This window comes from Chlamydomonas reinhardtii, chromosome 9 (assembly GCF_000002595.2).
Source record: "Chlamydomonas reinhardtii strain CC-503 cw92 mt+ chromosome 9, whole genome shotgun sequence".
Classification (NCBI taxonomy): Eukaryota; Viridiplantae; Chlorophyta; class Chlorophyceae; order Chlamydomonadales; family Chlamydomonadaceae; genus Chlamydomonas; species Chlamydomonas reinhardtii.
Genome location: NC_057012.1, coordinates 2205951 through 2224785, shown reverse-complemented (window position 1 = coordinate 2224785; position 18835 = coordinate 2205951). Strand labels below are relative to the sequence as shown.

Sequence of the window (18835 nt, the reverse complement as noted above, 5' to 3'; positions counted from 1 at the left end):
TCGTGCGCCCGTGCACCACACGCCATTTGCATTCGTTACAGCTTGCCCTTGTGTCATAACACGCTCAGCTGCCCCGTAAGAACACGGCGCACACAAGCCATGCAGCTTGTATACGGTACCCGCAGCAACACTCGTCGCGAGCAGCAACCTGCCGTAACTACCGTACGTTTCCAACTCGCATTGCCCTCTGAAGACAGCCCCCACTTAGTACAGCGCCACGCGCAACCTCACGCCTAGCACCATGCAACCTCCTCCCCCGGCGGCCAACACTCAGAAGTCATCGCCGTCGCCGTCGCCGCCACCCAGCCCGTGGTCAATCTCCTCATCTCCACCCAGCAGGTCGTTCTCGTCATAGTCCAGCAACCCGCCGTCACCATCACCATCGTCATCGCGCGCCGCGCCCTTGCGCCCACTGGCGGCAGGGCTGCGTGCCAGCGTCGGCGGCGGCAGGCCCCCGCCCAGCCCGCCGCCCCCTCCCCCGCCGCCTCCGAGCTCCCCATCCAAACCGTAGGGGTCGAATCCGATGCCCCCGGCAGCCGCAGCCCCGGGCCTAGCGCCGGCCCCGCCCCGCCCTCCGCCGCCCAACGAGCCCGAGCTGCTCTCCGCGTCGCCCACCCGCCTGGCTGTGCCTGCGGCGCCGGCTCCCGCACCCGCGCCCGCGCCGCCACCGTACCGGTTGGAGCGGAGGCTGGCCCCCAGCCGGTCAGACGCCGCGGCTTGGGAGCGAATGCTGGCGTTCAGAATGCCCCCTGGCGGCGGCTCTGCGGCCACTGCACCGCCACCTGCGCCTCCTCCCAGACCCGGCTCGGCACCCAGGCCGAATCCATCATCTTCATCAACATCCTCATCCCGGTCGTTGCGCGAGGTCCCCTTGACAAGACGGCTGCGGCCGCCACCCAGCGCAGGCAAGCCCGCCGCTGGCGCCGCCGCCGGTCTGCGGAAGCCCGACGAAGGCGCCGGCAGCCCCAGGCCCCCGCCTGCAGCTCCGCCATCCCCCGCAAACAAGCCGAAGTCGTCGCCGCCGCCGGCAGCGGCGCCACAAGCGGCACCACCAGCCGAGGGCTCAGGTAGGGCGTCGCCGAAAGACGTGAACAGTGCCGGGCCGCTGGCGCTGTCTGTGGTGCGCTCGTCAATGCCGATGCCAAGGGCGGCGGCGGCCGCGGCGCCCCTGCCGGCACCGCCGCCCGCACGGCCGCTGTCACTCGGGCGCCGGCCCAGGATGAGCGGGCTCTCCACGGGCAGACCGTACGGGTCATCCTCTTCCCTGAACAGCCCTCCACCGCCACCACCGCCGCCGCCAGCGCCAGCTGCCCCAGACACACGCGTCGCTGTGGGTGGCCGCACACCCACGCGGCCGCCGCCAGCAGCACTGCCGCCGCCGCCCAGCCCGCCGCCCAGCCCGCCGCCGCCTCCACCTGCTCCCGCGCCCGGTAGGAGTGATTCCAGTGCTGGCGAGGCCAGTCGCGGCATGTCACTGGAGTCGCGCATTAGTGTGGCAGCGGTCATGGGCCGAGAGGGCGCGGCACTGCCCGCATTGGGCACGTCCTCATCGCCGTACGGGTTAAAACCGCCGCCGCCGCCGCCGCTGCCGCCAGCAAGCGCGCCAAGGCCGCCAAGCCCGCCGCTGCGGCTGCCGGTGCTGCTGCCGCTCTTGCCCAGACCGCCGCTGCCCTCATCCAGGAAGGACAGCACCTCCGCTTGTCCGCCGCCGCCGCCGCCGCCTGCACCCACGCCGCCGCCGAGCCGCCGCATCTCCGTTGGCCGCTCGGGCAGTAGCGAGGTCCGCACGTCGCCTCCCGGCGGCAGGCCGCCAACCTCCTCCGAGGCCAGCCCATACGGGTCGAAGCCGACTGGCGCGGCCGACCCAGGCGGCCGCGGCGGCTTGCCCCTAGGCGCGGTGGCGGCGGGGCGCGTGTCGTCGAGCAGGGACGCGGCTCCGCTGAAGTCGTCGGCGCGGCGGCCGCGGCCGATCTGCTGGGCACCGGGCCCCACGTCCTCCAGCAGCCCGTACTGCGTGGAGCTGTCCAGCCTGTGTGTGGGAGGGGGGGGGAGGGAATATATAGAAAGTGTGTTTGTACACGGCACGGCGCTGCGTTATTCTTAGCACCAAGCTCAGAGCTGTCGTCCATTCATGTATGCCAGGCAGGTGGTCCACATGCAGTCGCGCCGTGCCACAGGGACGGCAGCTGCTACAGCGGGCGCCGTGCCGGCGGCCCGCGGCAGGGCCGCCGGCAAACACACAAGCACACATATGACACATGACAGCCGACCCACTCACCCGCCCCCGGCGCCCAGCCGGCCCCTCGGCCGCCCCCTCAGTTCATCCAGAAGGTCGGCCTCGTCAGACAGCCCCACCGCCGACTCCCGCAGCCGCGACGGCGGCAGCGGCAGGGGCGCGTCAAGCCCCAGCGACGCGTCCTCCTCCGCATACGGGTCGAAGCCGCCACGGCCGCCTGCCGGCGGCAGCAGGCGCGAGCGCGGCGGCAGGCGGCTGGCCGGCCCGACGGCGGCAACGGCCGGGTCGAGCTCCGGCGGCGGCCCGCGAGGCGGCAGGAAGCGACTGCCCGCGCGCCGCGCCTGCTGCGGCCCCCGCACCGGATCCAGCGGTGGCGGCTTGGATCCAAGGATACTGTCGTACGGCGCCTCGGGGCCGTACAGTTCGGCCACGTCTTCGTCGTACATTGACTGGGCGCCCTCCGCCGCCAGGCCGTACGCGCCGCCGCCGCCGCCGCCAGGCGGGATGGGCGGCGGGCGCCGATGTGGCCGCGGCCGGCGGTCCGTGGCCGCCGCCGCCGCCGCACGGCCGAACCTGCCCTCGCCGTAGTCTGGATCGTACGGCCCTCCGTACTCGTCCCAACGGTTGGCGGCGCCGTCGTTGGCGCCGTACAGCAGCTCCGCCTCCGCATCGGTTGGGCCGGCGGCGTGCGGCAGCCGGCGGCGGTAGCGTGCGCCGCCGCCGCCAGGGCCACCATCCTGCGGCGGCGGCGCCGGCAGCAGGCTCCCATCCGCCGCCACTGGGCCGCCGAAACCCGCCGCAAACACCACCTCCCGCCCCGCCGCCGCCAGGCCGCCCGCCGCGGCGACCGCCGCCGGCGACAGCCCGGCGGCGGCGGCCGCCGCCGCCACCGCGTCACCGCCGCCGTACGGCAGCCGCAGCCTCATGGGCAGCACGCGCAGCAGCTGCTGCAGCTCGTCCGCTGACACGTTACCATCCTTGTCGGGCGTCATCATGGCCAGGTAGGCGGTGACCACAGCCACCTCGTGCGGGGGGAGGTAGGGCGCCAGAAGCTGACGCAGCAGGGCGGCGGCGCTGCCACGGTCCAGGAGGCCCAGCCTGTGCGGGGGCAGCAGCGCGGAGAGGGCGTGAGAGCCGGCGACGATGGTACCGGCACTGGACTTGAGGGAGAACTGGGGACTCAAAACGCTTCGGACTCAGCAAGTATGTTGAGAGCCGGCAGCTGGAGGCGCCACTCACCCGCCGCCGCCCGACGCAGCGCCGCCCTCCGCTTTTGTGAGCAGCAGCCAGAACAGCCGGCTCTCCGCCGCCAGCGCCGCCGCCGCCCGGTGCAACACGTCCAGCGCCCGCGCCTCCAGCCGGCCCAGGGTCAGCGTCACGGGGGGAGCGGGGCTGCGGCCGGCGCCGGCGCCCACCTCCGTGGCCGTGTAGTGGATCTGCAGGGGGAGGCGGGAGGGGAGGGGGCAGCATACGGGGAGGCGTTGGCGGCTGGAGTTGGTGGCGGGCGGGCGGGCGAGGAGGGGGCGGGGGCAGCAGACGACCAGCCACGCTGTGCCCTGCGACCCGCGCCGCAAGCCGTTTGCCAGGCCTGCCAAGCCTGCCGGCAGAGGTTGGCAACCGCTAACAAGTACCTGGCGTCTTAGGGCACTTCCCTTCCCTTCCCTTCCCTACCCTCCCCTTTCCTTTCCTTTCCTTTCCTTTCCTTTCCTTTCCTTTCCTTTCCTTTCCTTTCCTTTCCTTTCCTTTCCTTCCCCTCCCCTCGCCTCCCCTCGCCTCCCCTCGCCTCCCCTCCTCTCCCCTCTCACCGCCTGGCCCGCCTCCATGAGATCGCTGAGGCTGACGCGGCCGGTGCCCTCGCGGTCCAGCAGCGCCCGCGCGAACGCCACCTCCGCCGCCGTCAGGCTGGCCACCCCCGAGATGAGCGCGTGCAGTCGCCGGTGGTCCAGGCCGCGACCATCCCTGAGGCACAGCGACAGCGGCAGCGGCAGCGGCAGGGATGGGTGTTCGAGCGGGGCCGTGGGGTGGTTGCCACCAGCCCGTGCGAAAGCACGGGAGGGGCGCGGGCGCGGGTGCATGTCCCATCGCGCGGGCTGGGGAGTGGGACGGTTTGATCTCATCCCACCCGAATCAAGGCGGGGAAGAGGGGTCGCGCCTTTACCAGACCAGCACCTCCACCTTACACAGACATGAGGACTCAGGAAAGGACAAGCTCACGCACACCTCACAGACCTCACAGACCTCACACGCACCTGTCCAGCACGCGGTATAAGGCCTCCACACGCGGCTCCTCCGCCGCCAGCCGCGCCAGGGCCCCAGTGACCAGCCCCACGCCCGCGCCGCACTGCGCCGGCAGCAGTCGGTTGTCGGGGTAGGTCAGCTTGCCGGCCAGCTCGGGGTAGGGCAGCAGCAGCGGAGGGGGCACACCGGGCAGGCCTGCGCGGTAGGGGCGGCGTCGAGGGACAGGAGGAAAGGGTGGAGGATGCGAGGGAAGGGAATGGCAGGTCGGGTGTGGACGGGTTCTCCTCGTCATTGATAGCTAGCGCTGACACATGGGCACACTGGCCCTGACGCGCACACACGACACACGTGATACACACATACTGCCGGTATCTCCTCTCTTGGGTTTCTCTCCCTCACACACAACCACGCACCCAACATGCACTCACCGTCTGGGCCCAGGCCGTCGGCGGAGGCCGCCACGCCCACGCCTAGTAGCCGCGGCGACAGCCTCATACCGCCGCCGCCACTGCCGCCCCTGCCCACCCACAGCCCTCCTCCGACTCCTCCACCTCCGTATCCACCACCACCGCCACCTGCACCGCCGCCGCTCCGCATCGCCCCCAGCTGCAGCTGCTGCAGCTGCGACGTGAGCAGTGCTGCGCCTGCGCCCGCGCGGCCGCCGCTGCCACCAGGAAGGCCCGCCGCCGCCGCCGCCACGTCGGCGGCCGCCGCCGCCGCCGCCAGGATGTAGGGGTTGGCGGCGTACAGCATGCCGGTGACGTTGTCTAGCAGGAAGGTGCGGCCGTCGGCGTGCACGTGGAAGCGCAGGTCCACGAGGCGGCGGCCGGGGTGCGGCGCGGGCGGCAGCGTGAGCGCGTTGGCGCGCAGCGGCGCATGCCTGTGCGTGTGCGTGTGTGTTAAGGAGCAAAACGAAGCCGTGCATGTGTGTGTGTGTGTGTGTGTGGTGGGGGAGGGGACGGGTGGGGACGGGTGGGCGGCCGCAAGTTGGCCGGCCCACTGACAGAGCAAGCGAAGGAAACAAGCATGCCGCTGGGGGTGTTCGTTTGTTCAAGGGAAACGGCCCATGTGTGTGTGTGTGTGTGTGTGTGTGTGTGTGTGTGTGTGTGTGTGTGTGCGCGTTTGTGTGTCCAGTATATGAGTAGCAAGGCCGACAGTGGCATGGCGCAGCAGGGGGTCAGGTGGCCGAGCCAACACCTGTTGTGTAACATCGTGTCATTCGTGTACCCTCTGGCCCCCGTGTCTTGCCCCCCTCTCACCTGGTAGGCCCGGCAGGCCCCGGCCCCCACTCGTCATCATCCAACACGTCCCCACCGCCGCCGTCCGGCACATCCGCCGGCAGCAGCACAGGCGTCCCGCCCGCCACCCAACCTGCGCCGCCGGGCGGTTGCCGCGGCGCGCCCACGCCGCTGCCCGCCGCCGCCACGGCGCCCACGCCGCCGCCCACGCTGCCTGGCAGGCGCTCGCGTGTGTTGCGGCGGCTGTCGGGCGGGCTGCTGGGCAGGCGGCGGTCCACTGGCAGGCTGTTCTCCAGCGCGCGCATCACGCCCACCTGCAGAGGAGGGAAGGAGGAGGGGACGAGAGGGGGAGCAGGAGGCCGGGGCAGGCGCGGGGGGTAGCGGGTTGGGTGCGGGTTGAGGGGGCCGGCGATAGAGCTCGGCAATGTACGTGAACTGGAAAGCAGGACGGTTTGGCGAGTGGGATCGCCGGCGTGCACGGTGCAGAGCGGTGGTGCACAATAACCGATTTAAACACAGGCTTTGCCGTGGCCTCCCTTCTCCGGACCCGCCTCCGCTTCCGGCTCTCCCTCTCCACGACCGCGTACGTACAATGAAGGGCCAGTCGAACTTGGGCGGCGAGTCCCTCAGGTGCCGGTACAGCTGCCCGCCGGCGGCGTAGGGGTTGCCGTAGGGCTGGTTGGGGCCGGGCAGCGTGGGGTTGGAGGCGGGGAAGGCGCCGGCGGCAGGGCTGCCGGGCGCCTCCGCCGCCGCCAGCTTGGTGACCAGGTACACCACCGCGGCGCCCAGGTCGTCGGGCGGCGCGCGGTGGCCGGTCAGGTGGGAGAGGAACCTGCGTGTGCGTGGGCGTGAGCGTGTGTGCGTGCATGCGCGTGAGCGTCTGTGTGTGTGTGTGTCTGTGTGTGTGTGTCTGTGTGTGTGCGTGCGTGAGCATGTGTGTGTGCGTGTGTGTGCGTGTGCGTACGTGTTTGAGCGCAAGAAAAGGAAGTCTGTGGGCACAGGGCTCGGCACGCCACGCGCTGCCCTATGGACAGGCAGACGAACCGCTGGTTGGGTGGGAGTACCAGTCACCAAAGCCCCATCCGTCTTCTGCCCCCCTTGCTTACTGGGTTCCTTCTTGAATATGGTGAAAGCAACCATTCCGCCCCTCCCGCCCAACGCCCCACGCCCCCACCTGGCCAGCTGGGTCATGCTCAGCTCCACACGCCCGTAGGAGCCGCTGGCGTTCACGGGCGGCGCCGCGCCGGGCCCCGCACCCGCACCGGCGTTCAGGCCGCCCGCCTGGCGCTGGTACCTGCGGGCACAGCCGCACCAACGCAACCGTGCTAGCACATTGCCATGACACACCGGGCGTCCATATCCCTTGCGACGGGCAGCGCATGAACAGACCACCGACTTCCTACCCCCCATATGCCGCCCATTCATTGACACCAATGCGCCCACACAACGGCATGCGCCTCCCCTCGCGGCTCCTTGGCACAGATTGAGACCTACGGGCAGCGTAAGACTCAGGCAACATCCTCCTCCCGCCCGCCCGCCCCCGCACCCTGCAAAGGCCTTGTAGCTCTCGGCATAGTCGCCCAGCACCACGCCCGCCACCCGCGCCAGCAGCTTGTAGGCAGCCGCGTGCAGCTGCACAGGCGGTGGCGGTGCGGTGGTGGGGGTGGGGTGGTTGAAGGTGGCAGGGTGGACATGTGTGCGCGTGCGCGCATGTGCGTGGCGGTCTGGGCGGGTGGGGCGGGTGGCGTCGCAGCAACCCCCACACGTGATTCATGCCCCTCCAATCCCCTGGCCCCCTTCCCTCCCCTCCCCTCGCCTCCTCCTGCCACACAACCTCTCCCGCCCTCCCCTCACCTTGTTTGCGGGCGTGTCTATGGTGGTGCCTATCTCCTCGAACCCCATCACCACGTCATCCGGCCCCACCAGCCCGTCGCCGTCCAGGTCGAACAGCGCACACAGGTAGCGCAGCTGGGGGGCGGGGCGGGGGAAAGGGCAGTGTGTGTTTGTGTTTGTGCGTGTGCGTGTGTGTGTGTGTGTGTGCGTGTGTGTGTGTGTGTGTGTGTTGGCGCATGGATAGACTTGCGAAAAAGCACAACGGGAAGGGTTCATCTGGGCGTCTAAACAAAATGTGGACGCGCGTCGACTGGTCCTGCGGAAAGCAAAAGCAGATGTGTACATGTGCACAAGGTTTGACGCGATACGAGAAGCGCGCGTGATAGGCGCAAAGCCGCTGGAGTCCGCCGCCGGTGCTGCGCGCACCTACCTGATGTGGCGTGAGCCCGGGCAGCAGCGGCCGCAGGAAGCGAGCCAGGCCGGACAGGTCTGTGGGCGGCGGCGCGGGCGGCGGCGGCGCGCCGGGCAGCTGCACAGTGCGCGCGCGGGAGGGGGAGGGGAATCCATGTATGACTAGAGAACACGACGGCGTGTGCGGGGGCGAAGAATGGTTATGTCCAAGTATGGCGCGGCTCCCCCGTCGCAGCCACACACCAATCACGCGCGTGCGTGCACAACGCAACCCCCCCCCCCCCCACACACAAGCTACACACACGCCCGCGCATGGGCATCGTGCATCGTAGATCGGCATCGCGCCAGAGGTGACGGCGTCGCCGGGCCCAGCTGCACCACGCATTTTGCCATGGGACGTACTTCGTTGGGCTCGGGCACAACCCCCCCCCCACACACACATACACACAATCGCCTACCTGTCTGGGCGCCCGCACGCCCATGACTGCCGCCGCCCACATCTCCTCCAGCCTCGCCTGCCCCGCCCGCAGCTGCCAGTCCAGCGCCGCGAACAGCTGCGCCGCCAGCGGCGTCTCCACCCGCTCCAGAGTGCCGTTGGGGAGCAGCCTGGATGGAGGACGGGCAGCAGCAGCCGAAGCGAACGAACAAGGAACAAGTTATGTGCATGTGCGTGTGTTGGTGTTGTTGTTGTTGGTTGAGCCGCACGGCGCCCAGACCTGCAGGAGTCACACCGGGAGTCTCACCAACAGGCTTACACACCCGAAACCCCTCCCAGCCTCACGCACAGCAGTCGAGTCCTCCCCACCTTCCCCTGCGTCCTCGTGCCTCTGGTTCCTTCCAGGAGATGGTGGACCCCACCACCCTACACACACACCTCCCGCCCCTCGCCCTGCTGCTCCACGACGCCTCGGCCACCTCCCATAAGTATTATCGCTTGAAACTAACGCCTCTGCCTGTGCTCCGCTCGTTTTCGTCGGTTTTGGTTTAGTCCGGGCTTGTATTTACAACCCCCCCCCCGCACCCAGCACACACACCTGCCAAACAGGTGCAGCTGGTCATCAGGCAGCCGCTTTGCGCCGCCCGGCCCCGTGGCGACCAGCGCCGCCGCCGAGCCGGGCGCGCCGCCGGCGCCGGCCGTGTGCGGGCGACCCTGAGCGCCGCTGCCGCTGCCCAGGCGTGCCGGTGTGGTGGCGGGGTTGGGCGGCAGCGGCAGGAAGGCCAGGTTGGACACGCGGTCCACCAGCAGCGTGTGGCCAAGGTACTCAACAGCCTGGGGAGGGGGAGGGCAGAGGGTAGGTGGGGTTTGGGAGGGGCGGGTGGATGACGGGCGGTGGTGAGGGGGGTGGGCGGGGTTAGGGGGGAGGGCGAGATGGGGAAGGGGCTGGTGGATGGGAGGAAGGCAGGGAAAGAAAGCTGTGGTGACCGGCAACAAACTTGACAAACTGCTTCTGCCTTGCTCAATGTCAAAGGAATGGCCCGAACGAAGCAGTCCCCCCCCCAATGCAAGCAAGCAACGCACATGCAGTGTGACCTCGGGGTCCAGCGCCTCCACATCCGCCAGCGGCACCTCGGGCAGCAGGCCGCGCGGCACGCCCACACCGCCCGGTGAGCCGGCAGCAGCCCCCATCCCCACCCCCATCCCCGCCCCCGCCGGCACCAGCGCCCCCGCCCTGGGCGAGCCCAAGCCCCCCATTCCTCCCGCAGCCGCTGCGGCCGCGGCCGCTGCCGCGGCCGCGCTCTTGACGGCGGGGCTGGGGAACAGCGACAGCGTCGACGGCGGCAGTGCCGAGGCGGAGGGATGCTGTGCGGCGAAGGCGAGGGTGAAGGGGTCGCGCGCGTCTGCGGGTCGGGCGGGGGCGTAGGGCGTGGCGTCGTAGTCCTCTGGCGCCGTGCCGGGCGGAGCCATGCCCGGGTACTGCTGCAGGCCCACAGGCACCGCCGACACGTGGATGGTGCGGTGCCCGGCGCCGCCGGCGGCGCCGCCCGCCGCCGCCATGCCGGGCGGCAGGTGCTGCGGCGGCGGCAGCGGCGCCCAGAAGGGCAAGTCGTTTGGGTCGTTGGTGCCGTCGGGGCCCGGGGCGCCGGGCGTGGGGCGGCGGAGGGTGGCGGGGAGGGCCGGATCCGCAGGGCCGAGCAGGGAGGCGGTGGTGGCGGCGGCGGCCGCCGCGGCAGCGGCGGCGTCGCCGGCGGCTGCGGCCTGGCGCACGCGGTCGCGCGCGAGGGCGTCTTGCTTGGCTAGCAGCGCCATACGCAGGTCCTGTGAACATGTGTTGGGAGGGCAGTGCGCGTGTGTTTGTCAAACGTAGGTGTCACATCACGCAGCCCACCCACAGCACGCCAGGCGCACCGCAAATTTGTCCCCCACTCACCCACCAGGTGCGCGGCCGCTCCCCACCACCCCCGCCCCTGCCACCACTGCCCCCAGGCTGCTTTACCCCACTGCTCCGCCCACACTGGCCCTCACATTGAACGACAGCAGCCCGTCCCTGTCCACGTCAGCCTCCGTCCGGAACCGCGCCAGCGTCATCTCCGCCCGCCGTGCCCGCCGCTGCCGCTTCTGCGCCCCTGGTGAGCCGCCCGCCCCGCCTGCTACTCCTCCCCCTGCTCCCCCTCCGGCTCCGCTGCCGCCATCCTCCAGCTCCAGCACGTCCGCGCCTCCGCCGCCGCCGCCGCCGCCTGCGCTGCCGCCTCCACCTCCGGCCGAGCCCAGGCGGCCCGCGGCCACGTAGCGCATGAGGCGGGCCGCCTCCTGCTCGCTGAGGCCGCCGTCGCCGTCCCGGTCGAACTGCGCCATCAGCGTGGCCAGAGTCACCTGGCGGGTGGCGGGGGGAGAGGATGGGGTGGGGGGGGGGAGAGAGGGTGCGGGCTTGTGCGTGGGTGCGGGTATGAGGTGAGGTGGGCGGCGTCAGTGTACCAAGCCCGGATGCGTGGACGGGAGGTGGTGCGGAAGTAGGCAGGGTTGGGGAGGGCGCATGCGTGCAGGATGGCGGGAAATGGAACGGGTTTGGCATGAAGGGGGCTTCGCACGAGTGCGCACGGCACAGCGGCCCGCAGCCTCCGGCAAGGCGGCGCCACGGCAAGGCACGCACCTTGCGTCGCGCCATGTACTCCGTTATCCACGTCAGCACGTCCGCCGGCTCCGCCGCCGCCGCCTGCTGTTGCTGCTGACGCAGGAAGAACGACTCGGCGCCGCCGCCAACCGTCATAACCGCATTGGCGTTGGCGGGCGCCGCCGCGCCGCCGCCGCCGTACAGGTAGAGGTGTGCCAGGGGGCTGGTGGGCGCGGCGCCGGCGGCGAGGGCCTCTGCGTCCTGTCGGCCCGCGGACACCTCGGCACTGTGCTCCTGCACCGCCCTGTGTGGCCGACACGATCAAGGAGAGGGGGGTTGTAAATAACAGCCCAAACTACACCGAACCCAGTAGGGGTGGGGTACATGTGCCCGATTGGGGGAGGAGGACAGAGACCGGCGCTAGCACGTAGGTGGGCGGTGGCGATAGACCAGACAACAACAAAGGAACTTTGCACCCCCACCCCACCTGGTCAGGTCCGGCAGCGTCAGCATCGCCGCAGCCGGGGAGCTCATGGCGGCCTGCCGGCGCGCGTGAGAGAGGGTGGGAGCGCGCACGCGGACAGGGGCACACGGGGCATTTACTGAGGGTGGCGCTCTCGCTTTAGCACCGGAGGACTGCCGCACCAAGAGCTGCTCTTCCCCTTATACTTGCTGTAAATTAAGGCAAGCTGGCAACCCGTAGCTCTTGTAACTTGCATCGCCGCCAAACCTTGTTTCCATCAGGCGAGCACCCAGGCGCCTGTGCCGGGCGCCTATGCCGGGCGCCTACGGCATGCCCCTCCCTCCCTCCCTCCCTCTTACCCTCTTACCCTCTTACCCGTATGTACACGATCTGCGCGCTGGAGGCCCCCGGCAGCACCTCCGCCACCAGCCGCCGCGTGTCCAGCGGGTCCAGTCCGCCGTCGCCGTCGCTGTCGAACTGCGCCAGAAGCTCCCGCAGGCCCAGGCGGGAGGCGCGCAGGTAGTAGCCTGCAGGGCGGGGAGAAGCGCACAGTTCGAGTTCTGCAGACATGGCATCTAGCCATCTACCGTCGCCACCCAAATCTCATATGCCAGTTCTGCGGCTGGCGAAAGGCCGCACCACTTGGAAGCGACAGCGTGCGTGGGTGCGGGCTTGAGGCGGGGGGCGGCAGGCTTGAGCTCAGGTGGTGCACTCCTCCCCCGACAAGTACAGCATGGCTTAGCACGGCCCGGCATCGCTCAGTACAGCAATTGAGCTGTGGCGCCAACAGATCCTATCTCGGCAAGACCGAATCCAGCAGTGGGTGCCCTGGGTGGCACTCACCCAGGCGGTAGAAGAAGCGCGGCACGGAGTCCCGAGGGCTGCCGCCGCGGCGCCGCAGCCTGCTTGGCCCCAGCGGCGGCGGCCGCTGGTTTAGCCCCGGCCCGCCACCCGGCCTCCGCCGGCTGTTGCCCGCGGCGTGCTGCCTGGCCGCTCCCTCCGCCCCAGCATCCGGCACGTTGGGCAGACGATTTGCCTCCGCGGCTGCGGCCGCTGCCGCCGCCGAGCGCACGGCGGCAGCCGCGGCCTGCCCTGCCGCGGCAGCGGCAGCCGGGTCCGCGCCGCCCGCCGCGGCCCTTTCCTCGGCCTCCACCGCCGCCCGCTCCGCGTCCGCCGCGGCCTCCGCCGCCAGCGACTCGGCGTGCCGTTGCTCCACCATGCGGCGAGCCTGCGCCGCCTGCTGCTTATCGGCGCTGTAGGCCGTGTCGCACAGGTGCAGCGTGTGCAGCACCTGGGGCAGGCTGCGGCGGCTGTCGCCCGGGCCCTGGGGGTGGAGCCGTGGAGGGCAGGGGCAGGGTGCAAGGGATGGGAGCCGCGGCCTTGCTATGGGCTGGAATCCCCTCCTCCCTCCTCCCTCCCCCCTTCCTCCCTCTGCCCTAGCCACCCGCTGCCGCCGCCCACCTGCATCAGATGGTCCATCACGTATCGCGCCTCGCCCGGCCCCAGCTCCGGCCGCATGATGCTCAAGAAGCGAAGCAGCTGCGCCGGCTCCAGCAGCACAGGCTGCTGCGGCTGCTGCTGGCCCCGGCCCGCGCCGCCGCGGCCCTGTTTGCGCACGGCACGCAAGCACAAAAACAGTGCGTGGCGTGTTGCAGCCATCAACGGGCACGACGCGTGCGGCGTGCTCTACCGTATCAAGGACATACCCCTGGGCCTGTTGGTGGTGCCGCCGAAATGTCTGGGCCTAGAGGGTCCGTACCTGCGACGTCCAGGCACCGCTGCCGCTGCTGCTGCCTAGCCCCAGGACGTCGTCCGCGGGCCACATCCCCGCCCCCGCCTCCGGCGGCTGCTGCCAGGCGGTGCCCGCCGCGGCGGCCGCCTCCGCCGCCAGCGTGTGGAAAACCACTTGCGCGTGCCGCCGCTGCGTGTGCAGTATGTAGGACGTATCCTGCGGGCGCGGCATTCCAAGCAAGAGTTCAGCATCCATGCGTTGCGGCGGTGGGCGTGGTACAACAGACGCAGACCGTAGCGACAGCAGCAGGGCAAAGGCGGCCATTGCAAGGGCAGCCAAGGTGCCAGCTGTTGCGCACGCACGCACCTGCAGCACGCGCACCCAGTCGCTTCCGGCGCCCTCCGCCCGCTCGTCCGCCACCACCTCGGCCCACTCGTCGGCGTCCAGCAGCTCGCCCAGGCTGACGTAGCCGTCGTCGTCCCAGTCCACCAACGCCTGCAGCCCCCGACACACGCACCGCATGAGTTACATGACACGATACGAAGCATTCAACAGGCCCGAGGCGAAGCATGCGCTCCTCCTTAAGCCCGGGCAGCTCCTTGTCGCTTGTTTGTCTCACAGGGACTGGTGAAAAGAAACTCGCCAGCAGCCTCGCCCGCCACCCGCGGCCACCCGCTCACCGTGATGTAGGCCACCTCGCTGGGCGCCGCGCCCGGCACCACGTGCGCCGCCAGCGCCCTCAGCTCGCTGCCGCTGCCAAGGCAGCCGTCCAGGTCCGTGTCCAGCGCCGCAAACAGGTCGGCCAGACCCAGCTTGCGCTTGGCCAGGAAGGCGCGCAGCGTGGCGAAGAACTGCTGCTCCGTCAGTGGCGGCACGAACACCAGCGTGCCCTGCGGGGAGGAGGGGCGTGTGGGCGAGAGGTGGGGGAGAGGGTTGCGGTCACCGCCAGCCGCCATACCGAACAGGGAGGAGGTAGGAGGGAAGGTGGTGAGCTTGGCACTGGGGCTCGTGGGGTGTGAGCCGCGGCCCCAACGTCTTCACCCCAACGCCCATGCACGAGGTGGTCGCCCATGCCTGGCGCTGCCCAGCCGCTCCGCTGTCAGCCCACAGCAGGCCCGCCCAGCTCACACCCGTCCACACGCACCTGCACCCATTTGCCCACGCGCTCCAGCACGCCCGCCTGCGCGCTGTCCCGGTACACCAGGTTGCTGGAGGTGTCCACCACGAACACCCGCCCCTCATGCACCACCTCGCGCAGCAGCGGCGAGGCGCTGGGCGCCAGCAGCGCACTGCCCGGCAGCTCGGGCGGCGGCGGCGGCGGCGGGATGGACGGCGCGCCGAAGGCCTCCGCCGCCGCCGCCTCGGTCATGGCGGCGGCGGCGATGGCGGAGAGGTCTGCTGCGAGGAAGGGCTCGGGAGGCTCCAAGGGTTGGAGCGGCATCAGCGGCTGGAGGGGTTGTAAGGGCTGGAGGGGCTGGAGGGGCTGTGGCGGGGCAGGCGGCGGCCCGTCGCCCGTGTATGCTGCCATGACCATGCCCTGCGGGTAAGACTGCTGCTGATACGGCAGCCGCTGTTGGGGGCCCCCAATCCCCGCTGCCGCCCCGGGAAGGCGTGAAGGCGGGGAGGTGTAGCCAGCCCCGTTCGCGAGCTGCGCCTGTAGCGCTGCGTACTGGGCGTGGGCATCCGCCGGGCCGCCGGCTCCAGGATACGGCTGCTGCAGCAGCTGCTGGCCATATTCAGGTTGTCCTGGTGCGTGCGGATAGTACACACCGGGCGGACTGGAGGTGCTAGCCTCCGGCTGCATACGCGTGGGGCTCCAGTTCGTCGGGGCCATGACGCCCGGCGCCAGCTGAGGGGCACCCGGCGTCGTCGCCGTGGCGTAGTATGTGCCTGGCAGCATCTCTTGATACTAATAAGCAATACTGTGTCCTTAATTCGTCATACTGGCCCCTGTGTGGGGCCTGTTGTCAACGGCCGGGCACGGAGCTGTCGCGCATGCGGACTCGCGCGCAGCTACGCGCAGCCCGTTTTGCTCGCAGCGATTTACTACAAGTAGTATCACAATGTGTCACTTTTCAACATGAAATCAAGCTTCCAGCGAGGGTTTTGTCTGAGTCAACAATTGGAGTCAAGGATTGTGCCCAGCGTCGTTTGATAAGCAGACTTACTATTCATTATGTAAATCTTTATGTTTTTGGTGTTAGTACCCTTCGCAACTAGAACAATCACACCCCAACCCACTGTGACTTCTGTCCTGGATTCGTCGACCGCTGGGCCCAAGCATTGTTATCTACAGTTGAAAGCATGGATACGGTTGCAGAGGAAGCGTCCACGAGCTATTCAGAATTGGACACTGTCGGCGCGCCGGACCGTTTGCTGAGGAAAGCCGAGGGGGTTCTTAGCCGGCGCAGCGAGCGCATTCTTTTGGTGCTGGAAAGATGTACAGACAACCAAAACTACCTGGCCTGTCTGCGGACAGCTGAGATTTTGGGTGAGCCGTGTGGGAGCGGCGGCTCGCTCCCCCCTTTGCCTCGTACTCGTAGCTTACCCTGTCCTCACGGTGGCTTGTCCCCCGATGGGCGATGGCCCCTGCTTAGTACTCACGTCAACCCACGACTCACGCTCGCTCATCTGGTTTCGCCATGATGATGACACGGGTTTGCGCGCGCGGAACGGTATGTGCAGGCGTGCAGAATGTGTGGATCGTGCTGTCTCCGCGTGGTATGAAGAACGAGGGCGCGCAAGACGCGTTTGACGACAAGGGCGAGATCAGCAAGAAGCGCGGCCGCATTGCACGATGCAGCAGCCAGGTGGGGCCTGGGGGGCGAGGGACGGAGGGAGGGGCAAGGGGGTAAGGGATGCGCAAGCACAGAAAAGTGCACACGTGCGCAAGGAAGTGCTGGCGTGGAACCACTGGGATGTGGCGCTGTGCTGCACGTACAAGGAGTGAGGGGGACGGTAGCTCATTAGCCAGCATGCATGCGAGCGCGCGGGGCAGGGGGCACATTGGCGCTCAGCTCGAGCTGGCACGTGGTCCTGCTCACGCCCTGGCCGATCCCCGCCTCGCCCACCCCAGTGGCTGGACATCAGGACTTTCCCCACCACCGCCGAGTGCGTGGCGGCACTCCGCGCGGATGGGCGGGAGATCTGGGCCACGGACCTGGCGCAGGTGTGTGCGCGTTTGTGGCAATGTCCGATGAGTGGTGACTCATGGGCTGCAGGCTGGAAGCGTAGGGACAGAGGGAGGGATAGCTTGGACAAAGCCTGGATGGCTCCTTGCCGGCGCTGACGCGCTGTCAGGTCTGTAGGGGTCGCAGCCGGGCCGGACAAATGCGCGTCCGTCTACAGCATGTGACTGACAAGGTCACAGCTGCCACCGACCGCCATTCGGACCCCATCATAATTGTGACTTACCACGGTTACTCCGTTTGCCGCCTCCCAACCCCGCGTGTGCCCTGCAGTCGGCCATCCTGCTGGAGGGCACGGCCATCCAGCTGCCGCCGCGGCTGGCTATCGTGATGGGGCGGGAGGCGGACGGCGTGAGCGCGGAGATGCTGGAGGCGGCAAACAGGTGCACCGGGCTGTGGGCCTTGGGGATGTACCGTCTGGGCTTGCGCGTGGGTGCACGTGAGCGGGGCGCATGTGCGGATTTGCACGCTCATGTATGCACCCAACCAAACACAGTACGCCTTCCCGTATGCCCTCTATCACACGCGGCCGCCCGACTGCAGGCGCGTGTGCCTGCCCATGTACGGCTACAACGACTCGTTCAACCTGTCGGTGGCCACGGCCATGGTGCTACACCACCTGTTCCTGTGCTGCCCCGAGGCGCGCGGCGACCTCACGCCGGAGCGCAAGCGCGCGCTGCGGCTGGAGTGGTGCGTGCGGGCCGCTACCAAACTCAACATACCATTGGGGCGTCAAAAGGGAAGGGCACGCAATGCAAGGCTGTCGAGTTGGGGTGGGTTTGGAGCCTGGCAGCCTGGCTGGAGTTGTAGGGATCATTGCTCCAGGATGGCCTATTAGGCTGGCGGAAGGCAGGGCTGGAGTCATTGAGCTGGCGTGTTGGGGAAACATTCCACCCAGGCGTCCTACTGGCCCAGCACGAGCCGCGGCATCCCGGCGCTCCCATAGAATGCGTTTCCACCGCACAGCCCTCGCGACCTGCGGCACCAAGCGCGTGGGTTGTTGCCCCATGCAGCTGCTGACGCCGGTGCCGTTGCTCACACCCACGCAGGTACGGGCGGCTGGCGCGCACGGACGCGCAGCGGGCGGAGTTCCTGGCGCGTGTGGACGACCCGCCGCCGCCATTTGGGGACGTGCGGCGGCCGGACGAGCACCGTACGGCCTGGGTGCCGCCCAAGATAGCGCGCAAGGAGCAGGAGCAGGTGGGCGGTTGGGGCTGTCCGGATGTGGGATGTGGCGTTGGGGTTGCAGAGCTAAGGAGAAAGGAGATGTAGAGCGCCACATGCAGCATGTACCAGGACAATCCGAGGCAGGTAGTTGCGCACCGTATGCGGCATTGGGGTGGGAGTCAAAACACGAAACCTGGTGTGACACGACTGGCGCCTCCTGGTAACAGCCACGTGTTGCATGCGGTGCTCGTGAATGCTGGCCCCATGGGCATCTAGCCACACCGCGCTTTAGTTGCGGCTGATGCATGACTAGAGTGTGCGGATCACCCGCTGCCCAACTCCGTACAGGCCGCCACACTTGCGGAGCAGCGGCAGGCGCTACGAGGGGACGGCAGCGGCGAGGATGGCGGCGCTGGGGTGCATGATGCGGAGGGCGGCGGCGCGATGTAGTACCGTAGTTGGAGCTGGCGCGCTGCGGGGCGGCGTCCACGATTCGGCTGGGCCGTAGGCAGTGTCAGGAGTCAGGGGTCCTTGGTTTAGTTTGGGCTGGTATTTACCCCCCCCCCCCCCCTGTGACTGTAAGGCCCCTGCGGAAGACCTGGCATGCCGCTATGATGCCGCTGAGGACTGTGGCAGAGGACCCAGGACCCCATACCTCCCACTTGTCACACGAAACATTGGTGTGCCTCCCTACCAGCGCTTTAAGAGAGGCGTAGTCGTTGGACGGCATCCAAGCAGGGCCAACATACAAGAACGCCCAGCGAGGACTATGCGTGACTGTGTTGGTTCCGCGGAGCGCGTAGCCGTGGCAACGCATAGCAGCATTCCAGTTGATATTGCACTCACTGTCTTCTCATTACTCAAGGTGCGTACACTGTTTGAAGCAGCAGGGTGTGTCATGCTGGTGCCCGTAAAGCCGGTGGATGGGATGCGGAGGCCGGCAAGACTGACACTGTTATTTACTGTATGTGTATTCTCAGCTATGCCTTTGATATTATGCAACTGACGCATTTCTACGCTGGCGTGAAGTCCACCTCGGCGCTCTAACTTGTATGAGCAACAGCTACGCGCATTGTATCTATGCCTTTGAAGCTTTCATAGATGACGTTAAGCTAGCGTCGGACTCGTAAATGGGGGCCAAGCTATTGTTCGCGCTCCTGGCGGTCCTGCTTGAGCGCAGCCTGGGGCAGCCTGGGCCGCACGAGGATGCCGACCCCATGTCCCTTCCACCGGAGTACTTACAACCTATCACATATGCTGTAATCGGGCAGCAGAAGGT

At 68.7% G+C, this 18835-nt stretch overlaps 2 protein-coding genes across 2 annotated transcripts; one reads left to right on the top strand and one right to left on the bottom strand.

Annotated features, from left to right (window-relative positions):
* Positions 1 to 23: 23 nt before the first annotated feature.
* Positions 24 to 15355, bottom strand: CHLRE_09g392900v5 (uncharacterized protein). The gene is made up of 25 exons (XM_043065657.1): positions 14346 to 15355; positions 13882 to 14091; positions 13568 to 13696; positions 13229 to 13417; positions 12931 to 13074; positions 12313 to 12793; positions 11845 to 11996; positions 11494 to 11546; positions 11046 to 11310; positions 10421 to 10768; positions 9476 to 10213; positions 8991 to 9226; positions 8415 to 8562; positions 7976 to 8074; positions 7567 to 7680; positions 7259 to 7344; positions 6887 to 7006; positions 6304 to 6544; positions 5734 to 6026; positions 4903 to 5354; positions 4486 to 4669; positions 4042 to 4195; positions 3476 to 3672; positions 2279 to 3334; positions 24 to 2029 (listed from the first exon to the last, which is right to left on the bottom strand). The coding sequence occupies exons 1-25, from the start codon at positions 15099 to 15101 to the stop codon at positions 271 to 273; spliced, it is 8604 nt and encodes a 2867-aa protein (XP_042920954.1). The 5' UTR covers positions 15102 to 15355; the 3' UTR covers positions 24 to 270.
* Positions 15356 to 15455: 100 nt separating this feature from the next.
* Positions 15456 to 18831, top strand: CHLRE_09g392950v5 (uncharacterized protein). Its single transcript, XM_043065660.1, has 7 exons — positions 15456 to 15692; positions 15887 to 16011; positions 16278 to 16370; positions 16663 to 16772; positions 16933 to 17079; positions 17439 to 17589; positions 17905 to 18831. Exons 1-7 carry the CDS (start codon positions 15506 to 15508, stop codon positions 18004 to 18006), a joined length of 915 nt encoding a protein of 304 aa, XP_042920953.1. The 5' UTR covers positions 15456 to 15505; the 3' UTR covers positions 18007 to 18831.
* The last annotated feature ends 4 nt before the right edge of the window (positions 18832 to 18835 follow it).